The sequence below is a fragment of the Saccopteryx bilineata genome, chromosome 6, assembly GCF_036850765.1.
Source record: "Saccopteryx bilineata isolate mSacBil1 chromosome 6, mSacBil1_pri_phased_curated, whole genome shotgun sequence".
NCBI lineage: Eukaryota > Metazoa > Chordata > Mammalia > Chiroptera > Emballonuridae > Saccopteryx > Saccopteryx bilineata.
This window is the reverse complement of record NC_089495.1, coordinates 182,863,411-182,878,147: the sequence shown is the minus strand read 5'-3', so window position 1 is coordinate 182,878,147 and position 14,737 is coordinate 182,863,411. Positions and strand designations below refer to the sequence as shown.

General features: G+C 40.3%; 1 protein-coding gene and 1 long non-coding RNA gene across 4 annotated transcripts in view; one reads left to right on the top strand and one right to left on the bottom strand.

Annotated features, from left to right (window-relative positions):
* The first annotated feature begins 1,129 nt into the window (after positions 1-1,129).
* LOC136309113 (uncharacterized) lies at positions 1,130-2,884 on the top strand. Its single transcript, XR_010726228.1, has 2 exons — positions 1,130-2,230; positions 2,278-2,884. It is a non-coding gene; the product is annotated as an uncharacterized lncRNA (long non-coding RNA).
* Positions 2,885-3,265: 381 nt separating this feature from the next.
* GPCPD1 (glycerophosphocholine phosphodiesterase 1) overlaps positions 3,266-14,737 on the bottom strand; it is a 53,208-nt gene continuing 41,736 nt past the window's right edge. For 2 of the 3 annotated variants that reach the window (XM_066237189.1, XM_066237190.1), the window contains exons 16-20: positions 14,317-14,382; positions 11,529-11,665; positions 10,907-11,042; positions 10,323-10,483; positions 3,266-4,459 (exon numbers count right to left, since the gene is read on the bottom strand). In XM_066237189.1, the coding sequence (XP_066093286.1) occupies positions 4,270-4,459; positions 10,323-10,483; positions 10,907-11,042; positions 11,529-11,665; positions 14,317-14,382 (690 nt within the window). In that variant the 3' untranslated portion in view covers positions 3,266-4,269. Of the gene's footprint in view, positions 4,460-7,596; positions 7,673-10,322; positions 10,484-10,906; positions 11,043-11,528; positions 11,666-14,316; positions 14,383-14,737 lie in introns of those variants that run through there. The other variant, XM_066237191.1, reaches the window with a different exon arrangement.

The window sequence follows — 14,737 nt, the reverse complement described above, 5'->3', positions numbered from 1 at the left end:
TGAGTCTGAGAAGGATAAAAGAAATTATATGGCAAATATTTAAAGAGATAAATGAAAGTTACACTTCTGTTAAAAAAAACACACCCATAAACTTAATAAAAAGGAATGAAATAAAATCAGATGGACATAATTAATCAATTAGAAATAATGAAAATGAGGAATATAGCCTAATATTTAAAATGCTATAAATAGGGTAAGGTAGATACAGTCCACCTCCTACAAGGATGTAAAGCCTCTGACATTCAAATACCCTCTTCATTGTCGGGCTGGCTTCACTTTCCCTGAGCAGACATGAATCCTACCCTGGCCTCTGAGATTACAAAGCTATGCCCCAAACGGCCTTCACAGCAACTGACCTCTACCCTGTTCTGTAGGAGCTTGAGAGGGTCATGAATCTTTGTTCCAACCCAGGCTCTCACCTCAATTGCAACATGCCCATAAGGTCTTAATCACATGCTCTCTTGCATTTTAAATATTCAAATCTATTTCTCAAACTATATAAACCCACTAAGAGATTATATGTGCATTAATTTCCACTCAGGAACACCAAAATAATGCACCATTTCCAATATACTTTGCTTTCTATACCAAAAGTACATGACCCGAACCTAAAATGTGAACGTAAGTCAGTTCTATCCAAATTAAATGAACAGGACCCCACAGTCAACCTAAGCACCAAACCAGCGTTAATGTGAAAGACAAAATGCAGTCAAGCTGCGAAAAGAAAGCAGCAAGGCACAAAGGGCATGACAGTCCATCAGGACTAATGAGACAGCCAGCCCACAGGTCACCCATGGCAGACTCTCTTTACTACCAGGCCACCAGCTGCAGGACTGAGGTGTACTGCAACCAGGGGCAACCAGGCCTGGGAGGAAACCAAACCCTGTCCTGTAACTGTCTTCACTTATTCCCACACTGGTTCTCGTTCAGCACGAAGCAGAAGATTGGTTTATAGATACCCATCAAATATGTGACCTCAACCATCCGGGGTGGAGAGAGAGCTCCATGTGTAAACACACAAACACCAGGAACGCACGTGCACACCTGAGCGCACACACTACAATGTGGCCAAGCATGCCATACAAAATTATATACTGTGAAACAATCTAAATTAAGAAACTAGGATTGTTGCCACCACCATTTATTTATCTAGTTCAGAACTAAGTAAAGAATACTACAGTAGTGCTCCAAATGCAAAGAAGCCCTTGCCCTTAAGGGGCTTACAATCTTGTTAGGGAAATATAACAGGCACAGAAGAAGATGGACTATAAGAAACCGTATGCTAACAAATGCCACAAGAATTCAGAAGGCAGCCTAGTTTAAGAACCAGTGTCATCATGAAACCCAGGTCTAGTCCCAACACGGTCAGTTAACTTCTCTGGGTTTATTACAGCAGCTGCTGCAAAACGAAGCCGTGAGATTTAGAGGTTGTCTGCGCTTGTTTGCATCGCGATTCTGATGAAAAGCTGAGGGCACTTTTATGGAGCAGGTGGCACCTGAGCTGGACACTGGAGGAAGACAGAGGCGTTTCAGACAAGGACAGCAGGGCTGAGGTAGGCGTAAGCATGGGGTGGTGGGGGGCGAAGACAAGCAGCATGAGGCACAACAGGGCTGAGGTACAGGGTGGCCATGGCAGTGGGTCCCTCACACTTACACCCAGCTACAGGACATAATTCCAGAGAGGAGCAAACACCAAAGAGCGGCATCTCATCAAACACTTCACTCAATTTCTAGAGAATATTAAATAATTTAACATTATACCTCTGTGACATCAATAAACTATTCCAATTGTCAAAATGTAAACCAATTCAAAGTTTACGTTCTTAGTAAATATAACTGAATCTCTTAATTCAAAAGGATATTTGATATAAATATTATCTCAATAATGCCAACATTTTCTACTATGTTCCATTTACCATGGAAATAAAAATGAGTAAGACAAGGTCCCCGCCGCTGAAGAGCCCGCACCCTGGTAGTCCACTCTGCCTACAAAGAATGTGTGTGATGGAAGGTGTGATCAGGGTCTGACCCTACGGCTCTCTCTAAGTACAAAAGTTAACCCTTCCGAAGGAGTTTTGCAAAGGCTCAGGGGAGAGAAGTCAATGGCTCAAGGAGAAATGAATTTGGCAAGGAGAAAATGTTTGTGGGAAGCTGAGGGCTCCTCTCCAGAGGGCACATGGCTACTGACAGGGAGCAGGGTAGGCGCATGGGCGGCAAGGGCCTCGCACAGGTGGTGTGCTGGAGCAGAGGGCACAGGGCGGCAAGGGCCTCGCACAGGTGGTGTGCTGGAGCAGAGTGCACAGGGCAGAAACACAAGTGATACGGAAGCCTGGGCTTAGTCCTACAGAAACGGGAGACCCTGCTTGCTGCGCTTTAATCATCTGCTAAACCTGGTTGATAAGGTCAGGAAGAGACAGGCAAGTGAGCAGAGAGGCTGTAAGCTCTTCTCAGCAAATTACTATGTTAAGGAAGCCCACGCCCATCACCTCCTCCTCCTCTTCCTCCCTTCATGATCTGCAAGTTTTCAAAATGGAGCTGGAACTTGAAAGGCATAGGGGAGGAGCCAATGAACAGGACTAGAAATGCACACATTTGGCTAATCATGTTACCGGAGGTAATGATACTGTATTGTGCAGGTTTGCAGATGAAGAGAACTAATTCTTTTTCAAGAGTTTTCTAAAAGTACCTGATGCACACCAAAGTGTTGGGAAATCTCATTCAATGTGGAAAAAATATACAGAACCCTGGCAGAAGACTCAATTTCCAAAACTCCATTAAATATCAGTGTTAAACACAATACCATAGGATTTCAAAGCCTATCTTCACACAATTAAGATCTGACCAAACTGCACTGCTTGGCTTAAAAAAAAAAAAAGATACAATGTGTAATTCCAAGCCTTACATTTTCAGCTACTTCCAAAAGGTCAATACATGAATGAACTGTCCAATGAAGAACATGCAGTAAAGGGAGATGAAATAAGCAACTGCTTCACGGTAGACTCTGAATTCCAATTTTTCATGATATTATTGAACAAATTCTGCAAAAGTAATACCTTCTTGCAACTTCATTTTATAATGAAGAAAATAAATCTGTGTATTTTATTTAACATTCATTCTTAAATTACAGTTATGCCAAAACAATCTGTTCTAATGAAAGAAACCTTAGCGTAACACTCAAAACATACATATACATTTAGTCAGATCCTCTGCATCTCTAAATAAATTACATGTATGATATACATTAACCAATAAAAGAATAACAACATGAGAATTCAGGACATTTATTTTTCTGCATGGGGATTTAACTTCTGTACCACACACACACACAAACCCATAAAGCAACAGTGTGTAATAGGTAGTGAGAGAGACTTAAAATAATATTTAGAAAGCCCACAAATGGGCTTTCCTTTTAGGCAACAAAATATTTTCAGTCCTTGACACCTTCTCACACTCACCTAGCACCACAGATGCAAGGACTTAAAGTAAACGAGTACAATCTCATGCTTGAAACCGAAAGCATGCATTCAATAGAATAATACATAATGATCTATGCTACTAAGTCTGCAATACATACTGCTATTTTAGACATCAAATTACCCTGCAGCATTCTGAAATCTGAACATTTATGCAAAACAACTTTTGAAACAAATTTTCAAGGATCACCCCCAGGTTTACACAGGCATTGGGTTGGTTGAGTGGGAAAATGGCAGCAGCCTCAAGTCCATACTGAATGAAAATGGTATATGTGCATGTCAACCCATGTAAAAAATACATATATACACAGATGGCACAAGCTTGTGCAGTTGGATCACCAGTGCAAATGCATGCATTTGAGGTACTTATTTTCTCGTGGTCAGGTATAATTATGCATAGTCATGCTCCTCAAGTGCTAAATGATTCAGACCTGATTGAATGAAAACTTGTAAGAGTAAAAATGAGATGTTTATACAGTTAATTTCAAAGTGCTATGCTTTTAATGGACATCTGTTTAATATTATCCATTTATATATTTAGTTTAAAATATTTACCAACCAATAAATTTTCTCATTGTAAAAAGGCTGACTGGTAATTATACCTGGCCAAGTGATTTAAATAGCATACTTGAAATTCTAGCAAGAACTGCAGTGAAACAGTAAAATACTTCATTATTGCTTCATTGGACTGAGAAACCTAAAGGCATAATGAACAGTGCTCAATGGAGAGTGAAGAGAGTGGAGAGTGAAGCCTAGAACAACGGCGCATGCCCCGACGGCCTCTGCCCAACACACACTAGGCACTGTCCATGCTGTCAATGCCGTTGGCATCCACGTGGATGCCCGGCTCCCCACACATAGACGAGGGGACAAAGCGGCTAACAGTGGGACACAGACAGCTCTTAAGCTCTGGCAATTCTTGCTTCAGGCGTTCCAACTGCTCCACTTGGAATATATTTGGCTGTTCAGGCATCCAATCATATATCCTATGATGAAACAAACATAAAACATATAAAATAGGGCAATTTTATGACTTACTTAAGACCAGCCTGATTTCTTTCTAGAACTCATTTACAGAATGTCTAGAACATCCAATTATAATTCCTCTTATTTTTAAGATGTAAGAATTGATTCTATTTAAAAATATTTCTCTTCTCTGTTTTTCTGACAATCTAGAAGAGCAGAATTTCCTGTTGACCCTCAATACAAAAAGAGCTGATGAGAAAGCAGCTGAATCAAAAAATGAAATCTGTAGTTTACTAGTGATTCTTCAAGTATCTTCTCTCCAAGTCAATTACTTGGCAACGCCTTTTACAGACAGGAAGCTATTTAGAGACAGAGTTGGAATTAATACCCAGTTCTGACTTCAAAGCACAAAGACCAGCTGAGAACTTCTCACCTGGGCGAGAACTATGCTACCGTGTGGATTACAGCTGTTCCCCTGTGAGGTCGGCAGCACTGACCCTGCAGATCAGCAGAGATGGCTTTTCACACCTGAATGTGAAAGCCAGGCAACTTAGATGAGGCATTACAGAGGATCTTTATGACATCACAGTGAGGAAGACTTTCATAAACGATAAAAATATGTGCAGACTGTATTAAATACTTGACTATTATAAACCAGACTTTCTGTTCACTGAAGGCATATATCAAGGTATCAGACTGAACAGAAACCCCTGACTTCACTTTCCCCCATATCCCATTAAAAATAAAGCAAAGGGACTTAAAAAACAAAATAATCCATGAGTATAGAGAAAACCAGGGACACAGCCACAAACCTTTGGAAGCGGAAAAACATATGGGCAAGTAAGCAAGTGTTTCAGTTAGCAGAATAGAAAAGGCCACATCACAAGCCAGCAGAGAAAAGAAGGAAAAGGCTGAGTTAAAAGCAGGACCAAATTCCCCCAGAACAGGAGAGAGGGGAAGGGGCTGAAACAGGGAGGCTGGGCTGAAGGCTCTGGGCAGCAGGCAGTTAATTCCCTTCTCCCAATTCCCTGCCCTGGGTGCTGCTCATCCCCCATCCTGAGCGAGGGGATTTCAAGAACGAAACAGAAAATCTCCGGGAATGGAGGATAAGACCAGGTGAGGGTCTGGACATCTTACAAAACCTCCTCCAGCACCAGGGATCAGAGCAGATCATACATATAACCAGTGCTGCCCACAGGGCATGCGTCCCTTCCCTGCTCTCTTCCCTCACTTGGCTCCAAGAACCCTGGCAGTCAGACCTGAGCCTCTAGGAAGCTTATATAGATTCTTCTATGAGCAATCGGATCAGCCAAAAGGTCAAGTTCTAAATCTAGTGACATCGGAGGTCTAACCAAACTGGCCACTCACATCACCCACAGTGAAATCCAAGTTAACACACTCCGAGCTTCCAGCAAGCTTTTTAGATAGTCATTTCTTGAGAAGCAGCCAAGGATTTCCAAGTATCCAAGAAAAACTTTCAACATGTGAGATAGCAAAAGAAAATTCCAAAAAAGCGGACGAAGAGTCCTTTGTGCTGTCAGAGAAATAGTGCTTTCAAATGAAGACAGGATGTTACACAGAATAAAAGGGCATTTTGAAAAGACAGTTTTTGGAAATTAAAACTACAATGACAGATGTGGTGACCTCAACAGAATTGGTGAAAGGTTGAAGAGATCTTTCCAAGTCAAGTACAAAGACAAAGACAGGAAATACGAATAACAGAAAAAAAATGATTAGAATTAGAAGTCTGGTCCTATACAGTGTATACTATGCAAACAAAAGGAATTTTATAAAGGAAAAAAAAAACCCTCAGAAAAATGGAAGGGATAAAAATTGAAGAAATAATTCATGTAATTTTATGCATTTTCAAGGACATGTATGAACAGACTAAAAGGACTACCAAAGGTCCAGCACACTGGGTAAAACCAGACCCCTGAGACCTGTCTCTATGAAATTTTAGAGCACTGGTGACAAAGACTCTCCAAGCTTCCTGACAGGAAACGAAACCACATGTGAGGGAATAAGAATTAAAATGGTTTCATGATCCTCAATAGTGACACTGGAATTGTGACATAGAGAAATACATACTTTTCAAATTCTAAAGGAAATGCTTGTCCATACACTTACCTATGTGTGCACTGGGTTGCAATGTGAAATGCATTTTTAATTGAGTTGGGGTCAAAAAGGTTTGAAAGTCATTGCTCTGGAGAAACCATAGACATGCATTCTAGGAGACCTGGTTGACGATGTTTACAGTAAATACTGTGACAGCAAAAACTTGGCAACCACCAAAATGTTATGAAATAGATAGATTGTGGTGGACATGGACACATGCAACCATCAATATGATACAGCCACGAAGATGAACAAGTTATAGCTACACGCAACAAAAAGACAAATAAAGATTAAAGTCGTGCAAAACTAAATGGGCTTTGGGTGATGGGAATGCAGCATAAGCAAATGGCAAAATAACCTAGAGCTGTTTTCTCTGAACATATGTACCCTGATTTATCAATGTCACCCCATTAAAATTAATTAAAAAAAACCCCAAAAACAAACAAAAAAAACCCCTAAATGGGATACAGTTTAGTGACAGAAATAAGAATTAAAAGAAATTTGAAAGAGAAAAATAATTTGATAAGCAGTTGTATCTGAGGGAAGAGATAAGGGAATAGAGTTAGGAGGAGGAACGTGGGGGACTCCCAAATCCAATAATGTTCTTTAAAATATGGATGTCTGGCCTGACCTGTGGTGGTGCAGTGGATAAAACATTGACCTGGAAATGCTGAGGTCGCCGGTTCGAAACCCTGGGCTTGCCTGGTCAAGGCACATATGGGAGTTGATGTTTCCAGCTCCTCCCCCCTTCTCTCTGTCTCTCTCTCCTCTCTCTCCCTCTCCCTCTCTCTCCTCTCTAAAAATGAATAAAAAAATTAAAAAAAATTTAAAAATGGGTGTCTGTTACTGTATGTATATATATTTTGTTACTGTATTTTTAAAAATTACTTAAGCAGGCATGACAATTTTATCTAGTAAGAGGGGACACTGCCCAATTTACTCTATGAAGCTAGTATTATCTCCACACCAAAATCAAATCATTCAGGAAAGGTAAATTAAAGGCCATGTTAGTCGTTATCATAAATGCAAAAACTTCAAATATCAGCAAATAAAACGTACCAGTTTATATAATATATCACAAAACCATGATGAAATGGAAATCTACTGCACGTTAAAGCCTTTGTAAAAGAAGAGAACAGATTAGCTTCCGGTAAACGGAGCTCCCTCCCCCGCACAGCTCTCCCCAGGGAAGATGGACAGAAGGGTCTGAGTCATTCATCACTCAAAACCTTCAGGATACTCTCTGAACTCAATAATGAAAAATTACAGCAAAAGCACAGTACGTACCAGAAGAAAGAGCAAAAAAAAATGGGGCACAGGAACTCAAGATAGAGGGACAAAAACAGGGGACTGCTGCTTTAAAAATTATTTCAATTTTTCCTGGGCTCGAAATATAATCTTAAAATATTTAATAAAAAAAATAAAAAATAAAATGAAAAAATTTTATTTCAATTTTTAAACTATATATAATGTAATTTTAAGTTATATATGTGTATGAATATATGTATACATGTACATACACATATATACACATATACTTATACATACATATGTACTTGATTAAAATAAAAATAAAAACCTTTCAAGGGTAAAACCCAATTCGAACATGCTCCACCTCACCTGTCATCAGACCCTAGCAGTCCAGTGCTGGGTTCTACTCAAAATCCTCCCCACCTTCCACACAGTCCTGCCTTGATTCATGATCTAGCCTCTGACTAAACTGCAAATCCTGTCAAAGCAAATTTAATCACACCTGAAATCCAACTATTCCTTAAAATTATTCTTACTGACCGCAGGCCAGGAAAGACCCACTCGCTGTAGGGCCTTTTCCAGCACACAGCGTCTTCCTGTTCCCACTCCACGCAGTGCTCGGCTCCCAGCAAGGCAGCTCCCTGAGCCGAGCACCTGCCTCTAATCTGTACCCCCTACAGGCTGTCCATGGTATAGCCTCAAAGCACACTTTCTTGCCTGCAATTACTTGCAATCATTCTTTCCTCTTCCTCAAAGAAACAAGGGCATACTCTTCAAAATTTTACTAAAGCAAACTCTTCTTTCAAATTGTTGATTTAAAACTTTAATTTTTCTTTAATTCCATGTTGCACACAGCAAAGTTAACCAAATATATATTTAAGAAGGCATTATCTGGGCTGTAATTTTAAAACCAGACTCATTCAGACAGAATAGTGAAAAAAAAGCTTTATTAAGACAGTATTAACTTTGTAGGACAAGCAACAATATGAACTAAATGTGAAGGAAGTAGTTTTAAAGCAGGCCTGGTAGGCCCTGGCCGGGCGCTCAGTTGGCTACAGCATCACCCTGATGCGCCAAGGTGGCAGGTTTGATCTCTGGTCAGGGCACACGCAAGAAGCAACCCATGAATGCATAAATAATTTATTTTTTTCTCTCTCTCTGCATATAATCAATCAATAAAATAATAAAATAAAGCAGGCCTGGTAAGAGTATCACCACTTACTCTTTGCACAATGCTGCTCAAGTATCAGCAAGCACAGTAAATGACATCCTGTCTAACTCCACATTTCTTTATACTAAGGAACCTTTCCATTTCTCAGATTATGGACTCTTATACTTACAACATAAACCCTCAGGGAGCTTATAAAAAAGATTTGTTCAACAAACATTTGAAGTCCTACACTGTACCATACATTGTTCTAATCTCTGGAGCTACAGCAATGAACAAAACAGGCAGAGCCCTGCCCTCATGGAGCGTCTGTGTTGGGTGTTTGGGAATGGGGAGCCAGGGAGAAAATGCACAAGTGAAATATTCCATGTCAGATGGGGTAAGTGCTACGGGGAAAAGTCACAGTGCACTGTGAGCGGAGGATGTGCTCCGAATACATTCAGGGAAAGCTTTGCTGAGATGGTGACAATGGGGGTGGGAGGGGTGTAGGGTGTGGGTAAGAATCTCGAATTTTACCCTAGGTGACACACAAACAGTGGGAGAGTTTTAAGCAGTAACATGACCCGACTTCGGCTTTAACAGGCTCCCGCTGGCTGCTGTGCAGAGGACAGACAGCAGAGAGGTAGAGGCAGTGGTCAGTGAGCCAGCTCCTTCAGTAACCCACGTGAAAAATGAGGTAGCTCAAAATCAAGATTTTGTTTGACAGAATTTAGGAATGAGATAAAGAACAGAGTCATGAAAGACTCCAAGAATTTGCCTTGAGAAACTGGAAAGGCAGAGTTGCCATTTACACTGAAATCAGGAAGCAGCCCTGGCCGGATGGCTCCATTGGTTAGCGCATCATCCCAAAACACAGAGGTTGTGGGTTTGATCCCTGTCAGTGCACATACGGGAACAGATGTTCCTGTCTCTCTCTTTCCATTCCTCTCTTGCTAAAATCAGTAAAGTTAAAAAAAAAAAGAGAGCAGGAAGCCTATAGGAAGAATAGGTGTTGATAGCTGGATATAAAAGTTTAGAGGTCAGGGAAAGGTCTGAGTTGGAGATACAAAAATTTAGTGACATACACAGGAATGAAAAGCCACAGAATTGGATGAGATCATCAAGAAAGTTGGTGCAGATAGAGAAGAGGTCTGGGGCAGACAGTCCTCCCACCTCAACGTGATTTAGGGTCAGTCACTTGAATAAGCTTCTCAAGATTGTGGTATATTCTAAAGTTTGAAAAATGTTAAGATAAACCTCAGGTTGAACTACAGAATTTTAACTTAAGTTTAATACTATTTATAATTTTATAAACTAAAAGCTACTTTTTCCCTAACAGTCCATGAAAATTGTTCATGAAAAAAAAATACCTATCATAAATCAGACCATTAACTCCAAATTCCTTCAGTTTCTTCCTGTTTTCGGGATCGTTGGTATCATCACCCCAGCAGAATATGACTAGTCCCTTAGCTTTTGCCTCTTGAATGTAGGATGGGTTTCTGAGCAGGTCTTCACTATGTGCATTTATCCCCTAATGGAAGAAAAATAAGTGATTCAGGAATGAGTAACTGATTAACTGCAAATGCTAAATGGTCATACTCTACATCAGCGCTCTCCAAAGCAGAGTGGGCAGGGGAAGAAAAGGTTCCAGTTTTTTCTCACACATCTTAACTTTGCCAAGCAAGCTTACAGTCTAGCCATTTTAGATGACTCATAAAAAAATCTACTCAACTACAAAACTAAACTACAAAACTTACTTAACCTAGGCCAAAAAGAAATATATTTTTGGTTTATGTAACTGCTTTTGATTCTGAGATCTAATACCTTCATTTTTAAGTAGAACTTTCTGCTTGTTATACATAGGTCAAAATTAAGTAACACAAAACTTTATTTACTGCTGCTCTAAAATACATTTTTTCAGAAATAAAAATTAAGAAATTAAAACATAACTTACTAGTAGATTTTCAAACTGTGCAAAACTCATTGCGATAGGAGTTGTTCGAGATCTGAGGTCCATGAGTTCAGGGTAGATATCAGACTTTCCTTGAGTCAAAAATAATATGGGGTATTTGTTCTGCTTATGCCGAACCCTAAAAGAAACAATTTAAAAAATACCTTTCATTGGGGAAATAATTATAGTATATTGTTTTTGAAACATTAGAAAATATTAAATATATAAAGAAACTCCCCCAAAGCATAATTTCATTACTGAGATATAACCACTATTAACATGTACATATTGCCTTTCAATAAAAAATTTAAAAATTTGAATTATTCTATACAAGAGCTAAAATTTTCTCAGAAATGACCAATAGAAAAGCCCTCCAGGACTTACAACCTGGTAAAGAATATGTTACATTCAACATAGGGCACGAGGCACTAGGACCCAGTGGGTGTGGCGTCCACAGGAGTGGAGGTTCACCCCAGCAGACAGTCCTGAAGGGAAGTGGGAATATACGTAACTTGACCAAGAGGACAAGTCAAGGGTGAAATCTGGGCAACCCCACCACAATCTTTGTACTTTAAGTCTTAGTTATAATCTAAGAGCATTGGAGAAAAAACTGAGTATTACTTACATTGTGCAAATATCTGCATCGAATGAAGAAAACACTATTCTCCTCTTCCCAGAATTTTCTAAGACAGTTTTTAAAATTATATCCAAAAACAGATTCATGTCAAAGTATGTTGATAAGTTACCATCCCACACTCCATCCTATGTAGAATAAATAAGAAAACAAAAACCATTAAATACCCTAGAACCAGTGCTAGAAAAAAAATCTTGAGAACATCTAGTTTGACTCTTATTTTACAGATGAGAAAAACAAAGGGCCAAAAAGATGAAGTGACTTGCCCATGACCACGCAGCTACTCTGAGACAGGGCAGCTATCACAGTTCAGGAATAGACACACATCCACAAAGCAATTATACCATCAATAGGCTTTTGTTTTATTAAGTTAACAAAATAAAAGCTAAAATTCTGGAAACTGAAATTGTGACTACTGAAATATTTTTATATATTCTTCATAAACTAGGACAAAAGGACTCCACTTTGTTTGCTAACTCATTCAAAACAAAACAAACCACCCTGGTTAATTATGAATTATTAGTTAAAGATCTCATTCTTGCCCTGGCCGGTTGGCTCTGTGGTAGAGCGTCGGCCTGGCGTGCAGGAGTCCCAGGTTCGATTCCCGGCCAGGGCACACAGGAGAAGTGCCCATCTGCTTCTCCACCCCTCCCCCTCTCCTTCCTCTTTGTCTCTCTCTTCCCCTCCCGCAGCCAAGGCTCCATTGGAGCAAAGTTTGCCCGGGGCACTGAGGATGGCTCTGTGGCCTCTGCCTCAGGCGCTAGAATGGCTCAGATTGTGACAGAGCGACCCCCAAGATGGGCAGAGCATCGCCCCCTGGTGGGCATGCCGGATGGATCCCGGTGGGAGTCTGTCTGACTGCCTCCCCGTTTCCAACTTCGGAAAAATATAAAAAAAAAAAAGATCTCATTCTTTGGCTCTCAGGCATATCAAGTACCCTGAGGAAATAATAAAAATAATTCTCTAGATATACCTAAGATACCAAGAGTCTTGTTGCTATTCAAATATTAAATATTTTAATTAAATGCTAATTAAAACATTCATTAAAATAAAAATAATTTATGCATTAAAATAAAAAAGCTCAGAAAACTAAAAATTACTTTAGCTGAGCACTTGCTACACTAACCAGGACCAGCTTATAAGAACTGGTTACTTAGAAGGCATTATTTGAGGGCAGTTACGATTTTTCTGACCAAAACAAATTCCAGAATATTATTCTGATTGCTCAATCATGATACCTGAATGAGGTACTTCTAACGCCCCCACCCCAACTAACCCTCTTACCATGCACCCTTTTATACATATTCTCATCTGATACATTCAATAGTTGTTCTCCTTGACTAGGATATAAATTCCAAGAAGAGGAGGCTTTATTCTGTTTTGTTCACTACTTGACCCCAGTACCCAGAAAATGCCTGGCCCATAGCAGCTTTCCAATATATAAGTCAAATAAAAGGACTAAACCCAGAAATGATTTAAAATAATTTGGAGAAATTTCTTTTTTGGGGGTTATTACTAGCTAATAGCACTTAACAGAAAACTGTTTAGGAAATTATTTAAAATATGTGACTATCAGCCCTGGCTGGTTGGCTCAGTGGTAGAGTGTTGGCCTCGGTTCAATTCCTGGTCAGGGCACACAGAAGAAGCGACCACCTGCTTCTCCACCCCTTCCCTTCTCATCTCTCTCTCTATCTCTCTTCCTCCCTCCCGCAGCCATAGCATGGTTGGAACAAGTTGGCTCCAGGTGCTGAGGATGGCTCCATGGCTGTACTTCAGATGCTAAAATAGCTCTGTTACCAAGCAATGGAGCAATGGCCCCAGATGAGCAGAGCATCGCCCGGTAGGGGACTTGCTAGGTGGATCCCGGGTTGGGGGGCATGCGGGAGTCTGTCTCTCTGCTTCCCCACTTCTCACTTAAGATTTTTTTAAAAAAGTAAGTAAATATATAAATAAAATAAACATGCATTTCATCTAGAAAAATAAATGTGTCCAAATGAGGGGGATAAAACAGAAACTAATCAGAGTTATAGAGGTCTGACTCTCCAGGGTGTTCTGTGTTCTCACTGCTCACCCTATAAGTATGTCCAGAAACCACCCATGTACATGTGCCGAGACACATGTAAATGGACATTTCTACTATAATACATTCATCACTGCTTTTAAGTACTCACATATTGGCATAAGTATATACTTTATTAAAAAGGTCTAAATGCACTGTGCTTACTGGAAGAAGCCACAATGAGTTTTCAGTTTCACTTACTGCATTAAAAGAGTGAGACAGGAATAAATACATTTAAAGAAAAAGGGGCCCTGGCCGGTTGGCTCAGCGGTAGAGCGTCGGCCTAGCGTGCGGAGGACCCGGGTTCGATTCCTGGCCAGGGCACACAGGAGAAGCGCCCATTTGCTTCTCCACCCCTCCGCCGCGCTTTCCTCTCTGTCTCTCTCTTCCCCTCCCGCAGCCAAGGCTCCATTGGAGCAAAGATGGCCCAGGCGCTGGGGATGGCTCTGTGGCCTCTGCCTCAGGCGCTAGAGTGGCTCTGGTCGCAACATGGCGACCCCCAGGATGGGCAGAGCATCGCCCCCTGTTGGGCAGAGCTTCGCCCCATGGTGGGCGTGCCGGGTGGATCCCGGTCGGGTGCATGCGGGAGTCTGTCTGACTGTCTCTCCCTGTTTCCAGCTTCAGAAAAATGCAAAAAAAAAAAAAATTAAAAAAAAAAAAAAGAAAAAAAAGAAAAAGGGGGGTGGGGAAGAAAAACATGTTACATAGAGAATTACTTACCCTTTGTTGGCAGATCCACTTTATTTCTATGTTAAACCCTACATCTTCTGGCAAAACCTCTAAAACCTAGAGTTTTGTTTGTTGGTGGTGAAATTTGGTTTTTTTCCCGGTGAGATGAACGACAGAATAAGAGGAAAAAAAAGGAAAACCAAATTACTACAAAAATCAATCTGTAAGAAAACATATCACTAGTAAGGGTAAAATGTTTTGTGCCTCCAGCATAAACCGCTATCTTTTCTCATACTCAAACTGACAACCTCGTTAAGTTAATTAAAGAGAGTCAAATATAATTAAACAGCAAAAGCAGTAGTCTTAATCTTTTCACCATTACTATTAGATTTCCAAAGTGAGCTGTAATAATTTGGGCGATCTCAAAGATTAAAGACATTTGTCATGTTTTCTGAATTTCATTCAAGTATAC